Here is a 19789-nt window from a genome sequence, read left to right on the forward strand (position 1 = left end):
GTTCAACCTGGTCAATATCTCCTGGCGGATTATTTCCCCCAGCCATGGGGCAGCAGGAAGTTGGTATTCTTTACTCGTTCAGTTGTTGCGCATCAAACATCAACACCAGGCGACCACCATCAATTGTTTCGGTGTCAATCCTCCTTTTGGGTTTTACCCCATGTTTTTGTGCTGTATTTCCTCTACAGTTTCATTTTCTACAACAATATCTAAGTAAGAAATCATTATACATGGATCATGTTTGACATCAAACCAGGCACACAAGACTCACAGGCAAGGTAGATAAAGTATATAATACCGTATTTTCCAGACTATAAGACACACTGGACTATAAGATGCACCCAGGTTTTACAGGTGGAAAATAGGGAAAAAAAATATTTGAAGCAAAAAAAGTGGTAAAATATTTAATAACATAAATAACATACTATTATATGTGGTGTTATTATATATAATAATAGTATGTTATTATGTTGGAAGCTGCGGGTAGAAAATGGTGCTGCGGGACCAGTGTGGTGTCTGTAAAGTACTATGTGAAGACGCTGGAGGGTGAGTATAAGAATGGGGGCATAAGGCTTATATTTAAACCACTCCAGCACTAAAAAATAACACTGGAGTGCTGCTTTATGATCTCATGGGAGAACTGACTTCCAGCATGTCCTGCAGATCATATGGCATGCTGGTAGTTATAGTTCACCACAGGAGTGGCAGAGTGCTTTATTGTGTATTGTAAAGACTAACCTTTTAATTGTGGCAGCCAGCCAGCCACACTGTGGTGAGGTAAAAAGCTGGAGCATCCCATGACTGCACACACAGAGCCCTCCCTCTTGTTGCCTCTCCACAGCACAGGTCATAGGAGGAAGCCAGCAGATTCTAGTGCGGTGTCTGAAGGACCTGTGATGACATCAGAAGAGGGAGGGCTCTGTGCCGTCATGTGATGATCCAGCCCGCCCACTTTATGACATCACACAGGTCCTTATGCCTCAGCATCCAGCACAGCCCAGGCAGGTATGCGGTGATCTTGTCCTCTCTGGCCCCTGCTGCCCCCTCCTCCACCAGACACATGGATTTCCACAGCTGCTGCAGGAATCCAGCACTGGGGAAACCATGTGTGTCCCTGTGTAAGTGAAGGACTATTCATTTGCTGCTCCATGCTCACTGCTCAGCTGACAGGTGGGCGGGGAAGCGGCTAATGAATATTCACTGCACTTTAATCATCGGGACCATGGGGTTTCCCCAGTGCTGCAGCCAGGCAGAGGGAACATTTTTATGCCTCCTGTGAGTGGGATCACAGTGGATCCCAGTCACTGCTGCCACCCCCTCCCCACATGTTACATCCGGACCATAAGATGCACCCACACTTTCCTCCCAAATTTGGAGGGAAAAAAGTGCGCCTTATGGTCCGAAAAATACGGTATTTACCCGAGTTACATTGGAATCGTACTCCCCAAGTATGCAACCAATGTGTGTTTCGCCATCGCTTCCTCATAGGATAAATAAGTTTGTTTTGCCCTTTGAGGAACCAACGGCGAAACGCACCTTGAGATAATTTATGGGGGAGCATAATTCATATGCAACCGTGCCTGCCTTAGTGTATTTAGCTATACTTTATGAACAATGATTATGCATACTCTTCCTTTTGATTTGTTAACATGAGAATTCTCTGTATTTTTTATTGCTTTTATGCATGTAAATAATAATGATACAATAAAGATTGATTATTCGTATTACGTTTTACTTTTAATCATTTTTATTGGTTTATACATTCAGTTTTTTTCTGACGTTAACAGTATATAGTTTGTCACAGGTACAATAGGTCATTTTTTGTAGGTAATTATTTTCTTCTTGATTATTGTACAGGGTGGGTCATTTACATGGACACACCTGGTGGGCCATTTATAAAGCTGGATCCAATTTGGCCAACTACAAAATGGCCGCCAAGGTCACCACCCATCTTGAAAAGTTTTCCCCCTCCCATATACTAATGTACCACAAACAGGACGTTGATATCACCAGCCATTCCCATTTTATATGTATCCATATACATGGCCCACCCTATACATCCTACTGCTGTAAAGGATTGGACCTACATTCTTAGCTATAACAATGGTGTCTAGTTTTTCGTACCTTTGCTGCTTACCAGTTAAACCCTCAGTAACCACAATGGCGGGTCATGTGCAGTATCTGAAAAGTAATGCTGGGTTGACTGCAACTCATGTCTATGAATAAAAAATGCTGAATTACTGATGATAAGTCGGTAATGTAAATGTGATGTAAAATGTATGGTGATGCAGATGGTAAATGGAATTAATGATATGTAGTTTTACTAGCAGGGTTCTGTGATGTTACACACGTTCTTCACACCAATGAGACCCTCTATTTGCTTTGTTTCCAGTATAGCAGAATTCCCACCCTTTTGGTTCTGGGTTTGATCCTCTCAATTATTTAGATTTCATTTCAATGACCAACAAAAGATGACTAGAGCTCAGCTCTGCCTAAGGAGAAAGGCCACATTAAAATTCACCACACGTAGCACATCTCCACCACATATAAAACAGACATATGAGAATGAGGACAGAACAGTCAGAAAGAACGTGCCGACATAACACAACATTCAGATCGGAGCAGCTTCTACACATTAATATCGTCATTATCTCTCTGTACAACACACGAAAATCTAAGTGCAAATAGTGATCCTTCACACACAGGGCTCCCAGTATCTGGGTCCGAGAGTTCTTCTTTTTGAGAACAGTCTTAGTTTGCTTCAGTCTATTATTGCAGAAGAATTGGGTTTGGATGGTTTTTTTTCTTCCAGACTCTTTGCAAGTACCGCAAAACACAGATTCCAACAGCCCAAGCTTATCATGGAGTCATCTGAACGTCTCTCAGATGGCATGTGCTACCACAAGTGCCATTCAATGCCCACAGAAACGTACAAGCTGTGTCCCACAGCAGCACATGGAGATAGTCATCAAATCCAATTTGTGTGAAGTCACACTTTGCTTCTCAAAGCCTCTACCAAACTGTATGATCCTTGTACCTTGGCCTTCTTGAGATGATAAATGATGGATCCAATAACCCCGACTGACACAAAAGCCACAGAGCCAAAAATAATTGTGGACGTGGGGTTGAATCTTGGGTCCTGTTGTCGTTCTGTTAGGAAGACAAAGAAAGGGGGGATGGTTAAAAGAGTGAACGGGCAGCACGATGGGAGCGACTGATCCCATTGATAGGACCCAACAGATGCTGCTTCTATAGACAGAGTGGGGGGTCAGGCTCAGCAGTAATGTATAGTAATGGGAATATGAGCAGGTGCCCATGCACAAAGCCAAAATAGACATTGACCTTAACTCTCTGTCAGTAGCATGCATGTCGAATATCATACATATAGCAAAAAGACTAAAACATAAATCTACTTGTTAAATAGCAGGGACAGTTCCTTGTTATATGTGATGCTAATATACTGTACTTTACGGGAATCAAAGTCTGAACTGATAATTTACAACTTGCAAAATCACCAGTGTAGCACAAGTTCATTCCATTTCTTCTCTGCTAAATCTCATACAATCTTTAACATAAGCAAAGTATCCACCATTGATCGTCTACGTGATCAAGCTCAGTACCATCTGCGAATTCTGTGAGAGGCACAAGTTTCCCCAAATCTACTCCCCTCCACTGAAAAGAACCAAATGAACAACAACATCATGTTAAACCCTAGAGCTCTTCAATGTAGTGGTATTTGGCGATATATGAAAAGGGAAAAAGAATTGAAAAAGTGATCTCACTAGTGTTGACTTTCAATGATAGGATTTTGACCAATGTACCAATTTCCAGGAATATCAAGACATCTGCAACAATTCTGGGCCACAATAGTATCTATGCTCAATGGATCTGCCAAAATTAATTGTGGAACATTGTTCATTACAACAGTATTTTACTAAATGATTCCTAGGGGTATGTGCCCACGATCTGGAGTTGCTGCGGGTTGGACGCTGTGTATTTATGCAGCCTGAAACCCGCAGCGACCAGATGTTACAGCATAGTGGATGAGATTTCAAAAAATCCCATGTTACTATGCGTCCGACACATGTGGATTATCAGCGGAGACTGACATGCGGCCTGTTTTTCCAGACTGCAGCATGTCAATTTCTCTTGCGGAGACTAACATGAATTTCCCCAATAGAATGTATTGGTATAATCCGCATGGTTCAGTGATTACATGTAGACTAATCTCCATGTGCACAAATTTTCGGAACCATTTTCACCATTCTCTTTATTGCCCATTCCATTCAGACTGTTAGGTGGTGAATATGTCACAAAGAATTCACAAATGCAAACTGGGTTAGGCTAGGTTCACATTGCGTTAATAAGACTAGGTTCACATTGCGTTAGGGCAATCCGTTAAGCGCATAGCGCTAGCGGATTGCGCTAACGCAATGTTTGTTTAGGGTCCACGTTCGGCATCACCGCTAGCGCAGATTGGGGACGGACCTCGGACGCACCTCGGACGCTGCAAGCAGCATCCGAGGTCCGTCACAAAAGAACGGCACATCGCTAGCGCGTGCCGAAATTGGCATGCGCTAGCGATGCGCTACAGCAAAAAAACACATTGCTGTCAATGGGTGTGCTAACGGACCCGTTACACAGCGTTAATTGCGACATTTTCGCCATGCAACGCAGTCCGTTAGCGTTAACCCATTAATGCAATATGAACCTAGCCTAATGGGTTAATGCTAACGGACTGCGTTGCACGGCGAAAATGTCGCAATTAACGCCGTGCAACGGGTCTGTTAGCGCACCCATTGACAGCAAAGTGTTTTTTTGCTGTAGCGCATCGCTAGCGCATGCCATCTTCGACACGCGCTAGCGATGTGCCGTTCTTTTGTGACGGACCTCGGACTCTGCTTGCAGCGTCCGAGGTGCGTCCGAGGTCCGTCCCTCACTAGCGCAGATCGGGGATCTGCGCTAGCGGGGACACCGAATGCGGACCCTAAACAAACATTGCGTTAGCGCAATCCGCTAGCGCTATGCGCTTAACGGATTGCCCTAACGCAATGTGAACCTAGCCTTAACAGAAGCGCTGCACTACTGACTTTTCAGTAACTGTAATAAGTATTAGCTCAGCAGCTGTGTGCCTGAATATGTCAGTAATATGCAAATGTACTCAATGCTTCTGTACTTTACACCAGGTGCACGTCTGATGTCAACCGAAAAGACATTACATTTCTCACTTTCAGTTCCTAGAGGGTAATGTACGGTTTCCTGTGTGTGGGTTTTCATGGCTAGGTCTGCATTCACACAACCATGTGACACATCCTAGAGCAGTCCAGTTCGTCCGCGTGAATTACATTGGTCAGTGTGTGGTCTGATTTTTACCTGGAGAGCACACGTCCGTGTAATATTCTCGTCCCTTAAACTGAAACATTGTTAAAGGGAACCTTTCAGCAGGTTTTCCCCATGTATAGTAGGGCCAGCACCTTTAAGTCATGTGTTACACCATGCTAGAATTCTGTATATATGCCCCCAATGTGCTCTGCATAACACAAAAGTAGCTTTTATTCTACTCACCTACGGGGCAGATAGGCGTCGCTGGTCTTGATACAGCACCTCCTCTCTTCTTGTGATCACCTTCCTCCTTCTTGCTTCATGTAGATGATGAGTCTTACGTCATCCACACAGTCTCCCCGCCATTGCACTCCTGCACAGGTATGCTTCTGTCTTTCTTGCGCATGCGCAGGCGCTCTTTGGCCTTTCCCTGCGCATGCACATTACGGTGCTTTGCCCTGCCCTTGGCAGAGCAGAGAGAAGTGCGCCTGCTCAGGAGAGCGATGAGGGAACACTGAGTGGATGAGGTAGGACATGCCATCTACACGAAGCAGGGAAAGACGATGGCGATGGCAAGAAGGAGGCGATGGATCAAGACCAGAGATGCCCACCAGACGGGACAGCCTTGTAGGTGAGTATAATAAAAGCTATGTTTTGTAGTATGCCGAGCGGTTTGGAGACATATATACAGCATTCTATAATTCTGTATATGAGGGTTACAGGTTCTGACCCTACTTTATATGGGAACATCCTAGGGACAGGTATTCAAGGTTTAATGGATAAAAAAGTTTAGACAGTCTTCCTGCTTCCTTGAAACAAAATAATAGAACAAACTAGAAAGCACCTAGAATGACACCTGAGAAAAAAAAATCATTCCATTTCTCTTGGATGGTAACCATTATATAGATGTGTAAAAGTGGCCTCACCCAAATGAACATTAAAAAGAAAAGTCAGTCTACCCAAATTCTCTGACGGAAGCTTAAAGATAACCTACTATAAATGCTGCTCACCTGCCACAACGATATTGATGACCTCTGTTTCATTTCCAGCACTATTAAAGATTTTGAGGGTGTATGTTCCAGTGTCATTGCGGGTGACATTGTGCAGTGTAAAGGTGCCGTTTTGGGTCTGTAGCACTGTGTTATTCTGGTCACACACTTTCTGAAGAATGATGGTTGGAGATGGGATGCTGTGGGTCTCACAAGTGATAGTGACTGTATCACCTTCTATGATGTTCTGTGATGGAGTCACAACCACTGTGGTGTTTCGTGGTGGAACTGGAAGAAAATGTATGAGGTTATTAGTATGGAAGATGGTATAAATCCGATATCTTGTCTGCCTTATGAAATTACAACTAGGTTCTGTATAGAATACATTGTTGTCCTCCATGTTGAAAATCTGTTAATGACTGATAATTTGTATACTCACTTTGTACGGTCAGTGTGTTCAGAGCTACTTCCAGTCCCAGCACATTGGTGGACTCACAGATGTATGTTCCCGCATTCTCGATTTCTGCATGACTTATATTGTAAAATCCATCACTTGATTCCAGGCTAAGTAATTCATCGTCTGTTCTCATTTTCAGGACAAGTTTAGGGTCTGGAGAGCCTTCTGAAGAACACCAAATCTGTACTATGTCACCCTCTCTCACGACTTCCGATGGAGATATGGTAATATAGGTGTTTTTGGGTGGAACTGTGAAAGAAACATACAAACTTAGCTTTGCAGGATCAAACAGACATATAAGGCACCTGGACCTCAATACTGTATCTGTAATAGGGCGCCCACCTGCCCTGCATTATCTACATGATGGACCTCCTGATAAAAGACAGAAGGTCCTTTGAAGCCCCTAGTGCAACTATCATCTCTGCACTCCTTGTAGATACATCTCTGATATGATGCAGAAGTAGAAACTTTCTAAAATACGTTAAAGTTTTTTTTCTTCAAAAAGACAAGTTATCCCTAATCGATGGAATAGGGGACAACCTTCTGCTCACTATGGGTCCAACTGCTGGGGCTCCCAGCAATCCTGAAATCGGGGCTTGGGAACTCTGGGAGCAGAGCTTCGCAGTCTCATGTTGAATGCACATGGTCAACCTCTGATCTATGCATTGTCTATGGGACTGCCAGAGAAAGCTGTATTCCCATTAGCAATGATTGGAGCGGTGGTGAAGAATGTACACTGTTTATTCCTTCCTGATGGGGCTGCAGAGCCTTGTTTTTGGGTGCCAGAGCCCCCATCTCAAGTTCATTGGGGGCCAAGTGATCAACAAGTTACCCCCCTATCCAATGTATAGAGGATAGCTTGAATTTTGGGGAATAACCATTTAAGCATATACAGCATCTAACATTTACTCTGGGTATAATATTATAAACAGGTCTCACCTTGTACATGAAGCACAGCCTCTACAATCTCACTCCCAACCACGTTGGTGGATTCACAGATATATAGTCCTATATGTCTCTCTTCAGCACTTGAAATCATGTATTCTCCATCTTCAGCCAACAGATCAACCACATCATGTTCCATCTTCATCTTCAGGGCCAATCTAGGAGCGGGAGATGCTTCGGAAGTGCATCTTATATGTACGTTATCTCCTTTTCTTACTACAGAGGATGGAGTTATAGAGATTTGCGTATTCTGGGGGGCAGCTGTTGGGCAAAATAAGAAATGTAATGGGGAATAGAAAAGAATATTAGACTAAAATTTGGGTGTTAGCTTGATTTAAATAAATACATTTAAATCATTTCATTCAGATATTTTAGTTTTATTGTCTTGATTTCACCATGTTAAAAGGGTTGTCCAGCCTCAGGTTACAAGTCTTCAGTCACTCTATGGTACTGCAGACTTGTGAATCCTCACATTGCGCGCACTACACACTGTGAGGATTCTCTGGTGCCGCTGCTGGGAGCAGGAGGTCATGTGACCGCAAGTATTTCATTTGCATACTTCCGGCCACATTCCGACTAGACATGTCCAGTCTCTCTCAATACACTTGCATTGAGAGCGGCCGTGTACATCTAGTCGGCAAGTGACTGCATGTATGCAACTTTAATACTAGCAGTCACGCATCTGCCGCTCCCAGCACATGGAGTGACTGTAGACTTGTAGTCTAAGGCTGGAATTCCACTTAACGTTAGGATCTAGTCATGTTGAATTCTTGTGTCACAGATTTCATATAGTCACGAGGCAATACTTAGATTTTACCAATACAATAGAGAGGCCTTTGGCTGCTACATGTGTGCATTATTTTGACTGCATGGGGCTATAGCATCATGATGAGTATTTTCTTTAATGGCGACTATTTTACAGCTCAGATTTCAGTGTAAAAAAAAACACAGGCAGACAAGTCGCATGGTGCATATGAGTTGCATTGAAGTCTATAGCAAATTAATAGTGTGTGACTTGCAACTAATGACAGAATATCGAGCACATCAGGAAAGATATACCACACTGTTGCAGTCGCAGGTCGCAACGTGACACTAAACAAAATAATTACATCCAATGTTACAATGTGTTGCTGCGATTTCAGTGTAAGGCTAGTTTCACACTAGCGTTCGGCAGGGCTGCGGACTTCCTCCGTGAAGCCCCGCCCACTGCCACGCCTCTTCATTCAGCTCCACCTGTGGCTGCATGCATCCTGCGTACCCCATCTTTAACATTAGGTACGCAGGCCATGTGGATGTATGCGGATGCCTCCGCATGCGTCATTTTCATGCTGCACCGGCCGCAACATATTGCAACATGTTGCGTTCAGTGCAGGTAAGCGCAGTGTGAAAATGACGCATGCGGAGGCATCCGCATACATCCACATGGCCTGCATACCTAATGTTAAAGATAGGGTACGCAGGATGCATGCAGCCATAGGCGTAGCTGAATGAAGAGGCGCGGCAGTGGGCGGGGCTTCACAGAGGAAGTCCGCAGCCCTGCCAAACGCTAGTGTGAAGCTAGCCTTAGAAACCCTGAAAGCTTTCATACACGGGTCTCACCTTGTACAGTCAGCGTGGCCTCTGCAGTTTCCTCTCCAATGATATTTGATGCCTCACAGAGGTAGGTCCCTGCGTGCTCTCCTGCAGCGTGTGGTATCCTGTACAGCCCATGCTCCGATGCCAGCTCCGTTGTGCCCAGCTCTGTTTTCATCTTCAGCACCAACTGAGGGGCAGGGGAAGCTTCAGATAAGCACCGGATATGTACACTGTCACCATTTCTCACCATATGTGATGGCGTGATAGTTAGAAATGTATTTTTGGGGGGAACTGTCAAAAGAGAAATAGAATGTCAAAGCTAAACTAAAGATGTTAATTTTAATGAATTTGCTGTGACGTGAGCAGATGGGTTGGACCTGTCACTTACCACAGATATGTAATTACCTGCTCTTTTGAATCTGGATTTTTGTTTTTCTTTCTTGTTCCTGTGACTCTCCATTCCTGAAATATGCCCTCCTCTTCCTTCTATGTAAATGTAGTCTTGTTAGCCAAGATGATGTGGTCCTCAACTCTTCTGGGTATCTTCTTGAGGATCTCACCTCCTTGACTAACAAGACCAAATCTACATACTAGGAAGAGAGACTACACCAGATTCAGATGAATGGTGGCAATCAGACCAGGTAATGACAATATTATGGCAAGTGACAGGTCTTTTTTAACAATAGGGGTGCAGACGTTCTAATAGCACACAAGACCCGACCTTCCACCCCGTTCTCCAGATGAGACAAGACATGTGTGATCTTTAGACCACGTTCACATGTTCAGTATTTGGTCAGTATTTGACCTCAGTATTTGTAAGCCAAAACCAGGAGTGGGTGATAAATACAGAAGTGTTGACGTGTTTCTATTATAGTTTTCCACTCCTGATTTTGGCTTAGAAATACTGATGTAAAGACCAAATACTCAATGTGTGAACATGGCCCTAGGATACTCTGCTACAGATATTGTATTGGAGATTAAATGCTTCAAATGCCATATCTGCGTTTTCATTATGTTGCCTGAGATTGCTGCCACAGAATCTTATATTTCATCAGCACGTACGTAGCCATCCAGAAGTTATGGCCGCATTCTGCAATAACTAATCATGGATGCCACCAGTTGATGTTGACCACTCACCTCGCACATTAACTTCCAACTTGTGTTTCTCACTTCCTAGTCTGTTAGTCGCCTGGCACTGGTAAATCCCACTGGTCACTTTTGGTAAAGCAATCACTGAGTCTTCAGAAAGGAGAACACTCTCCCCAGTTGGTAAAAGTTTCGAGATGGAGATATTTGGCGCCGGGACTCCTTGAGAAATACAAGTCAGGACTACCATATCTCCTTCGTTCACATCAATGGGTGAAGATGAAAGAATTGTTTCCCTGGGTGGATCTTAAAAAAAATTAATAAATTGCTTCACGTTACAAAAGCTTTCAGAAATTTTTTTTAGAGTATGCAAATAAATAAACACATAAATAATTCAGTTCACTCGTTGTGTATGTCCTATTCTAATGTATAATGTTCTTCTGTCAACAAACTGTCATGTCAACTATGTAATTCCTTTATGATTTTTATGTTTTAAGTCGTGCTGCTGTGATACCATAATTTCCCACGGGATCAATAAAGTGTATCGTATCGTATCGTATAATTGGATATTGCAAAGTAGACGCTTACATTCCACGGTGAGGGACTCTGAAGTCTCGCTCACACCATACTGATTCTCAGCTGTGCATTTGTAGACTGCGGCGTCTATTGGATCGGCTTCATCTATCACGACTTTCCCTGCCGAGTCTAAGAAAAACATTTCTCCGTCTTCCGAGATCTTCCACAATGTTACATTTGCGTCGCTGCTTCCAATGCATTCAATCGTAACCGCTTCTCCTGCTGTAACTGTTGCTGTAGGCTTCAATGACAGCTTGGGATTTTCCGGCGGACCTGAAAAGACCAAGACAATTTACTGCATGCAGTTTTTTTTTACTTCTTACGTCCTAGTACAGATAAATTTAATGTCTTATTCTTGCCTGATAAAATCTGTTTACATATCTATAAAGGAAACCAAAAATCTGACTCTTACAAAGAGCTGAATGCTGGCACAGAATGCAAAGATAACAAATGAAAATGATCTTAAACAAGTATTAGAAGATACTGATCGACAATAACTCGGCTACAGATACTTATAAGGAACCACTAAATGGAGATAAGAGGTCAAATTACAGCTTTTATTGGCACAATATTTGAAGTAGTGAGAAGATTAAAGAGATTTTCAGCAAAAAATGACTGTTCAAACCAAGCACAGTCTGTCAGTGGTCCTTGCTACCTACTTGTTTCCATCCAGCTCTTCCTTCATTGAAATCAAAGGAGGGTGAAGAAAGATGGAAACAGGTAGGTAAGAAGGTGCACAGAATGGCTTGGCTGTGCCAAGAGTGTACGGAGTAGTGGTGCTTGGTTAGGACAGTCATTTTGTGATAACAGGCTTCCTTTATGGTTGCTGCTACCTGATTCTTGCTGCCCAAGAGGCTGGCCAGTTGATAACAACCTAGTATATTTACTTTTCAGATCTGAGGAGCACAGCCGGAGATGAGGCTAGCTCAGTGCCACACCTTGCCGACTCTTCCCAGCGCCACTTTAGGTGATTGACAGGTATTTCCCTATGTACACAGAAAGGAGAGAGCTGTCAATCACCGGCAGCAGAGCTGGGCAGTACCCCTGTTTGCTTGGCTCTTTAAAGTATATTTTCTCTGAAATGCAAAGTGTTTTAGAGGACAGCCTTGGGTTCATGCTGCCCGCAGCTTGGGCCTCATCAATCACCTGACAGGTTCTCTTTAAAAGAAGGAATATCTTACCTCGCACAATGATCTCCAGCTGTGAGGATGTTTTCCCAACGCTGTTTTGGGCGTAACAGATGTACACCCCACTATTTTCAGGTTCTGTATTTGAAAGTATTAACCACCCCTGTTCATCTGCTGGCATTTCATACTCCACATCCCCTTCTCGCTTCACCCATCGGATAACGTGGGATTCACTGTCAGATGAGCAGAAGAGATGCATTTCCTCACCAGCTTTTACAGTTGTGGATGGTCGGACAGTGATTTGGGGTTTTACAGGAGGATCTGAAAATAGAAGAAAAGTCATAGTCAGCCCCTTAAGTAATAAAATAGTCAGTTCTCAGGCAATGGGTTAGGTGGTAGCATTAGGTTTACGAGGAGAAAAAAAATGTCAAGTTTCCATTACTCACACATTAGATGGAGCGTCTGGGCTGTGTGCCTCTGTATAGGCTCAGCATCAGAATCGGGAAACTCCAGCCTAGCCGAACATAGGATCGCAGACGTGTCCATCTCCTCTGCCAGGAGGACATCATGGCTCAGGCTGATGTTCTGAATCTCATTTGTGTTCTCTTCAGGCTCATACGCAGCCATAGGAACATCATTCATCAGGATTTCAGCTGTCAGCCATTCTGCAGGATAGACGCTGGGGAAGACGCAGGTGATACGTGATGGCTGCCCAACCACAAGTGAGGAGACATGTAGAACGGGATCACTGGGGAACGCTGCAAGATAAAATCACTTTACTAATCGTATCATGGACAGCAGACCTAAAAGTGCAGCTTCACAGCGACCTCTTCACAGCATAAAATACAAATAAAGACATGTAATTACCTCCCGGATCAGAGCTGCTCCTCTGATCCTCCTGCTGCATCTCCTACCGGTTACGTGACATAACAATGTCATGTGACCACTGCAGCCAATCAGTGGTCGACGGTTGCCTTCAATAGTCAATCACAGCAGTTTTCTGGTCCAGGAGGTAAGTATACGGTTCTTTAACTTTGTGCTACAGAGTGGAACTATTAAGAAGACGTTCTCCAATTAATAACCCCTTTAAAATGCAATATTCTGCTAATCTCTAGCTGCCACTCGCGGGAGCGTAGGAGCAACATAGTAGTTTTCCATATCAAAGGTAATATCGTAGAATTATAGAATGTTAGACTTGGAAGGGACCTCCAGGGTCATCATGTCCAACCCCCTGCATTATTCACTAAACCATCCTATGGCAGTGCGACACATAGTCACCAAGTACTTCCCTATACCCATTCCACTGTCACACTGTCTATGGAAACTGTATAGCTAAATTGCATCTTCATTTTGCTTTTGTCTGTACATAGAGAATCAAATTTAGTGGGTCAACTACTGCTCATGAATGATGAGGGTAAGTGACTTTGTCCTGCACAGAGACCCACCGGTGGTTTGACCTGCTCTCCCATGGGCCAGTCCGAGACTGCATGCCATATTACAGTCTTACAGATTTTACTAGAAGCATTTATTATATCTAGGAGAATACACAGATGAATCACACTGAGCCACGTAGACCACAGTATTGGGTTTTGGACCACCACACCAGTTTGTGTTTAAATTAAAAAAGGAAATGTGTTTTATACTACGGTTGATGTGGCATTATGAGGTGACTGTTAGTGAAGTCTTTCATCAGGGAAGTTTCACAATGAGCAGGTTGTAATATCGCCGCCCTGTGTCGTTACTGGCGGTTTATTTGAAATATATTAGTTACAGCTGCAATAAAGCCGACAACGTGGAGGATGAGCCCTGCTTCGGATCTGTAATAAATAGTTTTGTTCGGACCGTATTTGTCTTTGTTCTCGCAGCACTGCGCCTCCCTATTGTTCTCCTCCATAAACCCAACAGCAGTACACACCGCGCCATGCCTTCATACAGCGTTCTGTACCGGCTCCTATATATCTCACAATGTAACGTCTTGATCATGTAAACGGGCGATCATATCAGGCACTTACAGTAGACCGTGATAGTGAAGCTCTTCTCTGCCGGTGCGTTGTCACATGACACAGTACACCGGTATGTGCCATCCGTCTCAGCTCGGACCTCCATGGTTAGGGTTGACTTTTGGTCCACGGTAACTACATTACCACCCAAATAATTATCCGTGACTGGAGACCATGTGAAGCCGGGCTCCTTATTGCTACATTTGGATGCTAAACAAGTAATATGAAGTTCTTCCCCAATTGCAGCCTTGATTGGAGTTTTCGGTGATAAAAGAGTGATATCCAAGGCAGAAGCTGAGGAAAGGACAACATATAAGCCACAAGCCGAAACCTCCATTCACTGTATCACATCATATAGAAAGAACAGATGACAGATACTGATGATAGATTGATAAATGATAGATAATAGATAGACAGATAATAGATAGATAGAGACAAAAAATGGGAAGCAGCACGCCAAAGATTACATAAACAGTAAGGTGGACTTTATTGGGTCCACATGGCGTGGTCATGTGGACCCAATAAAGTCCACCTTACTCTTTATGTAATCTTTGGAGTGCTGCTTCCCATTGCATTGTCTCTAAGTATTTGGCAAGTATACAGATTGTTTTCCGTGAGGCCGATGCACCTGCCTATTTGGAAAGTGTGCTGTTCCATTTTTTTCAAAATACATAGATGGATATGAAATAAATAGATAATAGATAGATAGAGAGAGATAGATAATAGATAGATGATAGATAATAGATAGATAATAGATGATATATAGATAATAGATAGATGATAGATTATAGATAGATAATAGATGATATATAGATAATAGATAGATGATAGATTATAGATAGATAATAGATGATATATAGATAATAGATAGATGATAGATTATAGATAGATGATAGATAATAGATAGATGAGAAATAGATAGATAGATAATAGTTGATAGATAATAGATAGATAATAGATGATATATAGATAATAGATAGATGATAGATAGATAATAGATAGATGAGAAATAGATAGATAATAGATAGATAGATAATAGTTGATAGATAATAGATAGATAGATAGATAATAGATAGATGATAAATAATAGATAGGTAATAGATAGATAATAGATGATAGATAATAGATAGGTGATAGATAATAGATATACAGATAGATAAATATGGGATAGATAGATAATCGATAGATGATAGAACTAAGTAGAACCAATCTTACTGTGCATAGAGATGATTTGATAGCAGAGCATCAGTGATGTGAAGGTGACAGGTCTGATCTTGGCCATGTCGGCGGTTCGCTTGTATGTGATGTTTCAGAAGAAAAGTAGGATTCTATAAAAGCTCTTAATGCTCTTGAATATCTGGTATAGCTAAATCCAGTAGGGATGTCGGTGAATTCCAGGTTTTCGGGAGCTAATAACTTCCAATGCTGCTTCTCATACACAGGCTCTTGTGTTCTGCGCTCTCTTTGTGCCAGCCTTGTAGGAGCTCTGTAATAGACATCCCTGACAACCTTTTATAAGGTGATGGGAGGAGGGGGATTCCTAGTGGGGAAACCACGAGCCTGAATTTCAAACCTTATTAAAAATAAAAAAAAATTAAAAATCACTGCCCCCTAGTGGAATATAAAACTATTGCAGCGTACAATGCTTGGTATGACCTCCTCTGGACAGATATGGAAATTCCTGACTTTAGTCATTGTTATTCTCAGCCATCATAATGTTTCAATAATAAAAAAAAGGGGCATTGAAAATTAAAACCATACATCATAGTAGTGAGCGTTGTGAATAAGATAGCATGTAAAACTGTTAATGACTAATGGGATAAGGCTAACATGACAGTAAATTAGCCCTACATTCAATATTTCAGGAAGTTCTGAGATATTTGACAAGAGCTCTTTGTGAAGCATACTTTCTTTTTTTTTTACAATGGGAGCAACACATGGACAATATAATTGGTAGCACTTTTCAAGTTTTCTCTCCAAATGTATTGCCAAAATATGGTGTAAACCTAGCTGTATCTGTATTTCAGCTAATGACCCCCATGATGCCGGGTCACCAGTTGGCCTTCCTTGGTTTCTTAGATATTACCTCTGCATACTGGAACCTGCCAAAGATGCTCTGCGCCATTTATGTTGCCGTAACGTGGTGCAGGGCAGTAGCCATGGGCGAGGCACTCGTCTTCCACACCCAGGCACACTACAAGAAAATGGGGTTCCCTGCTGGGTGCATGGACTATGTCTACAGGGGGCACTGCGCCTTTGCAGGCCGCAAGGTGCCGGTGACTTCGGCTGGCCAGGACCAGGTCTTACAAAGTTCAGTAAAGGAGACCACCTCTTAAAAAGGAACTGTCTTTACTGAACAATAACTTGACAGGAATTATATAAAACAGACAGCGGGTGTATAACTTCATGATAGTGGTAATATTGCTTCAATATGACGTTATTTGTGAAGAAAAAAACGGAATGTTGTGAACATTTTGCAATTTTCAAACTTTTAATTTGTATACCCGTAAATTAGAGAGTTATGTTACACAAAATAGTTAATTAATAACATTTCCCACATGTCTCCTTTACATCCAGCACAATTTTTGAAACATATTTTTTTTGTTTCTCCTGAGTATGCCGAAACCCCATAAGTGGGGAAAAATGGGCAGATGCAGGGATCGGAAGGGAAGGAGCACCATTTTACTTTTTGAATACTAAATTTTCTGGAATAATTAGCGGATGCCATGTTGCATGTTTGGAGACCCACCGATGTTCCTAAACAGTGAAAACCACCCCACAAATAACACCAATTTGGAAACTAGACCACTCAGGGAACTTATATAGAAGTGTGGTGAACACCTTGAACCCCCAGGTGCTTCTCAGAAGTTCATAACGTTGAGCCATGAAAATAACAAAATCACATATTGTAGGACAACAGTTGTGAACTATATACAGTTAGGGCCAGAAATATTTGGACAGTGACACAATTTTCGCGAGTTGGGCTCTGCATGCCACCACATTGGATTTGAAATGAAACCTCTACAACAGAATTCAAGTGCAGATTGTAACGTTTAATTTGAAGGGTTGAACAAAAATATCTGATAGAAAATGTAGGAATTGTACACATTTCTTTACAAACACTCCACATTTTAGGAGGTCAAAAGTAATTGGACAAATAAACATAACCCAAACAAAATATTTTTATTTTCAATATTTTGTTGCAAATCCTTTGGAGGCAATCACTGCCTTAAGTCTGGAACCCATGGACATCACCAAACGCTGGGTTTCCTCCTTCTTAATGCTTTGTCAGGCCTTTACAGCCGCAGCCTTCAGGTCTTGCTTGTTTGTGGGTCTTTCCGTCTTAAGTCTGGATTTGAGCAAGTGAAATGCATGCTCAATTGGGTTTAGATCTGGAGATTGACTTGGCCATTGCAGAATGTTCCACTTTTTGGCACTCATGAACTCCTGGGTAGCTTTGGCTGTATGCTTGGGGTCATTGTCCATCTGTACTATGAAGCGCCGTCCAATCAACTTTGCAGCATTTGGCTGAATCTGGGCTGAAAGTATATCCCGGTACACTTCAGAATTCATCCGGCTACTCTTGTCTGCTCTTATGTCATCAATAAACACAAGTGACCCAGTGCCATTGAAAGCCATGCATGCCCATGCCATCACTTGCCTCCACCATGTTTTACAGAGGATGTGGTGTGCCTTGGATCATGTGCCGTTCCCTTTCTTCTCCAAACTTTTTTCTTCCCATCATTCTGGTACAGGTTGATCTTTGTCTCATCTGTCCATAGAATACTTTTCCAGAACTGAGCTGGCTTCTTGAGGTGTTTTTCTGCAAATTTAACTCTGGCCTGTCTATTTTTGGTATTGATGAATGGTTTGCATCTAGATGTGAACCCTTTGTATTTACTGTCATGGAGTCTTCTCTTTACTGTTGACTTAGAGACAGATACACCTACTTCACTGAGAGTGTTCTGGACTTCAGTTGATGTTGTGAACGGGTTCTTCTTCACCAAATTAAGTATGCGGCGATCATCCACCACTGTTGTCATCCGTGGACGCCCAGGCCTTTTTGAGTTCCCAAGCTCACCAGTCAATTCCTTTTTTCTCAGAATGTACCCAACTGTTGATTTTGCTACTCCAAGCATGTCTGCTATCTCTCTGATGGATTTTTTCTTTTTTTTCAGCCTTAGGATGTTCTGCTTCACCTCAATTGAGAGTTCCTTTGGCCGCATGTTGTCTGCTCACAGCAACAGCTTCCAAATGCAAAACCACACACCTGGAATCCACCCCTGACCTTTTAACTACTTCATTGATTACAGGTTAACGAGGGAGACGCCTTCAGAGTTAATTGCAGCCCTTAGAGTCCATTGTCCAATTACTTTTGGTCCCTTGAAAAAGAGGACGCTATGCATTACAGAGCTATGATTCCTAAACCCTTTCTCCGATTTGGATGTGGAAACTATCATATTGCAGCTGGGAGTGTGCACTTTCAGCCCATATTATATATATAATTGTATTTCTGAACATGTTTTTGTAAACAGCTAAAATAACAAAACTTGTGTCACTGTCCAAATATTTCTGGCCCTAACTGTAAGTGGCATATGCTTCTGTTACAGGTTATCTTGGGGACCCAGAGATCTAAAGAAGCAGGGACTTTTTACAAAACCACAGCCAGAAACAGTCTACAGGATAGCTTCCAGATCATGGCTCCATCACGAGGGACAGAGATTTGACATTCTACACCATGCCAGCTTAGTGAATCACGGCCCTGCCTAAAAGAATACAGATCTGCTTCATTGACCATCACTGAACCCATGGATACATTTGGGGAAGCCAGGAAACCTGGCTCCATGGAGATGTTTGGAGAAGCCAGGTTGTGTCCCTGCAGTCACCTGGCCTTGTACGTCAGGGACTGTCAGCTTCCTAAGCTTGTCGTTACCTCCTTTCTGTGCATGCCACAGGTGGGATAGTCGGCCCTGGAAGTTGCAGCTACTTTAATCTCATTGTGGTTCAATAAAGTATTGCCTCACTGTTTTACCCTAACCTTGTGTCGTCTGAGTATTATGCCCATGGTACAAGGCGAGCGGAAGCTCAGCAGGATGAGCCCTGGTCCATGCAGTTTCAGCTAGAGAACTAGAGCACCCGCTGACCCCCCATGTCTCCAAATTTTGGTGGCAGCAGTGGGATATTGCTCAACCCAGGGGGAGCTGCATTAGACTTATTTTTTTAGACATCATACAAGGGCTCCACAACCAGGGAGGCATACAGACAGACCTAGCAAACCATAGGTGAGGCTTACATGGCACTTATTGGATGCCATTATGTCCAACCCTACCAGCTCTGCCTTGGGAAGAAGACCACAGTGGATGTATAACCGCAACAATAAACAGCAACTATGGAGCTGTGCCAGCTTCAAAAGATTGAATACCAGGCCACCAACACTTGAGCGGATTTAATCCAGGAACCACAGGGTACAGAAGACACCATGTGTAGATGCATTGAATATGAGTCGGTTCTCGTCAATTACGTGAGCAGTATATTCGCAAATAAAACATGGAATATGCTCTGACGAAACTGAAGGATACAAAGTTTTGTTCTCATGAAGGAGAGACCTCTTACATTTGTGTCTGTGCATAAAGACATGCTGATGGACTGTCAACAATAATTGGAGAAGGGTGATGTATCCTGAAAGATGACAAAAAGAGGTTAGATTATACT

At 42.7% G+C, this 19789-nt stretch overlaps 1 protein-coding gene across 2 annotated transcripts; it reads right to left on the minus strand.

Moving 5' to 3' along the window:
• Nucleotides 1-1715: 1715 nt before the first annotated feature.
• Nucleotides 1716-15677, minus strand: VCAM1 (vascular cell adhesion molecule 1). 2 transcript variants are annotated; one of them, XM_069737400.1, is made up of 11 exons: nt 15293-15631; nt 14090-14371; nt 12524-12835; nt 12132-12398; nt 10963-11223; nt 10426-10680; nt 9313-9579; nt 7708-7974; nt 6751-7017; nt 6333-6599; nt 1716-3150 (listed from the first exon to the last, which is right to left on the minus strand). In XM_069737400.1, the coding sequence occupies exons 1-11, from the start codon at nt 15357-15359 to the stop codon at nt 2990-2992; spliced, it is 2673 nt and encodes an 890-aa protein (XP_069593501.1). In that variant the 5' UTR covers nt 15360-15631; the 3' UTR covers nt 1716-2989. The 2 variants fall into 2 exon arrangements, with proteins under 2 accessions (XP_069593501.1, XP_069593502.1); XM_069737401.1 differs by lacking the exon at nt 6333-6599 and having other exon boundaries at nt 15293-15677.
• Between the last annotated feature and the right edge of the window lie 4112 nt (nt 15678-19789).

Source organism: Ranitomeya imitator, chromosome 8 (genome assembly GCF_032444005.1).
Source record: "Ranitomeya imitator isolate aRanImi1 chromosome 8, aRanImi1.pri, whole genome shotgun sequence".
NCBI lineage: Eukaryota > Metazoa > Chordata > Amphibia > Anura > Dendrobatidae > Ranitomeya > Ranitomeya imitator.

Bases quoted from the DNA above. Each gene is read 5' to 3' on its own strand.
- VCAM1 (XM_069737400.1), bottom strand. From the start codon at position 15,359: ATGGCCAAGATCAGACCTGTCACCTTCACATCACTGATGCTCTGCTAT. The intron at 12,836-14,089 runs GTAAGTGCCTGA...TTTATCTTGCAG, and splicing joins CTTCACTATCACGGTCTACT to CGTTCCCCAGTGATCCCGTT. The intron at 7,975-9,312 runs GTGAGACCCGTG...TTTGCCCAACAG, and splicing joins GGCCACGCTGACTGTACAAG to CTGCCCCCCAGAATACGCAA.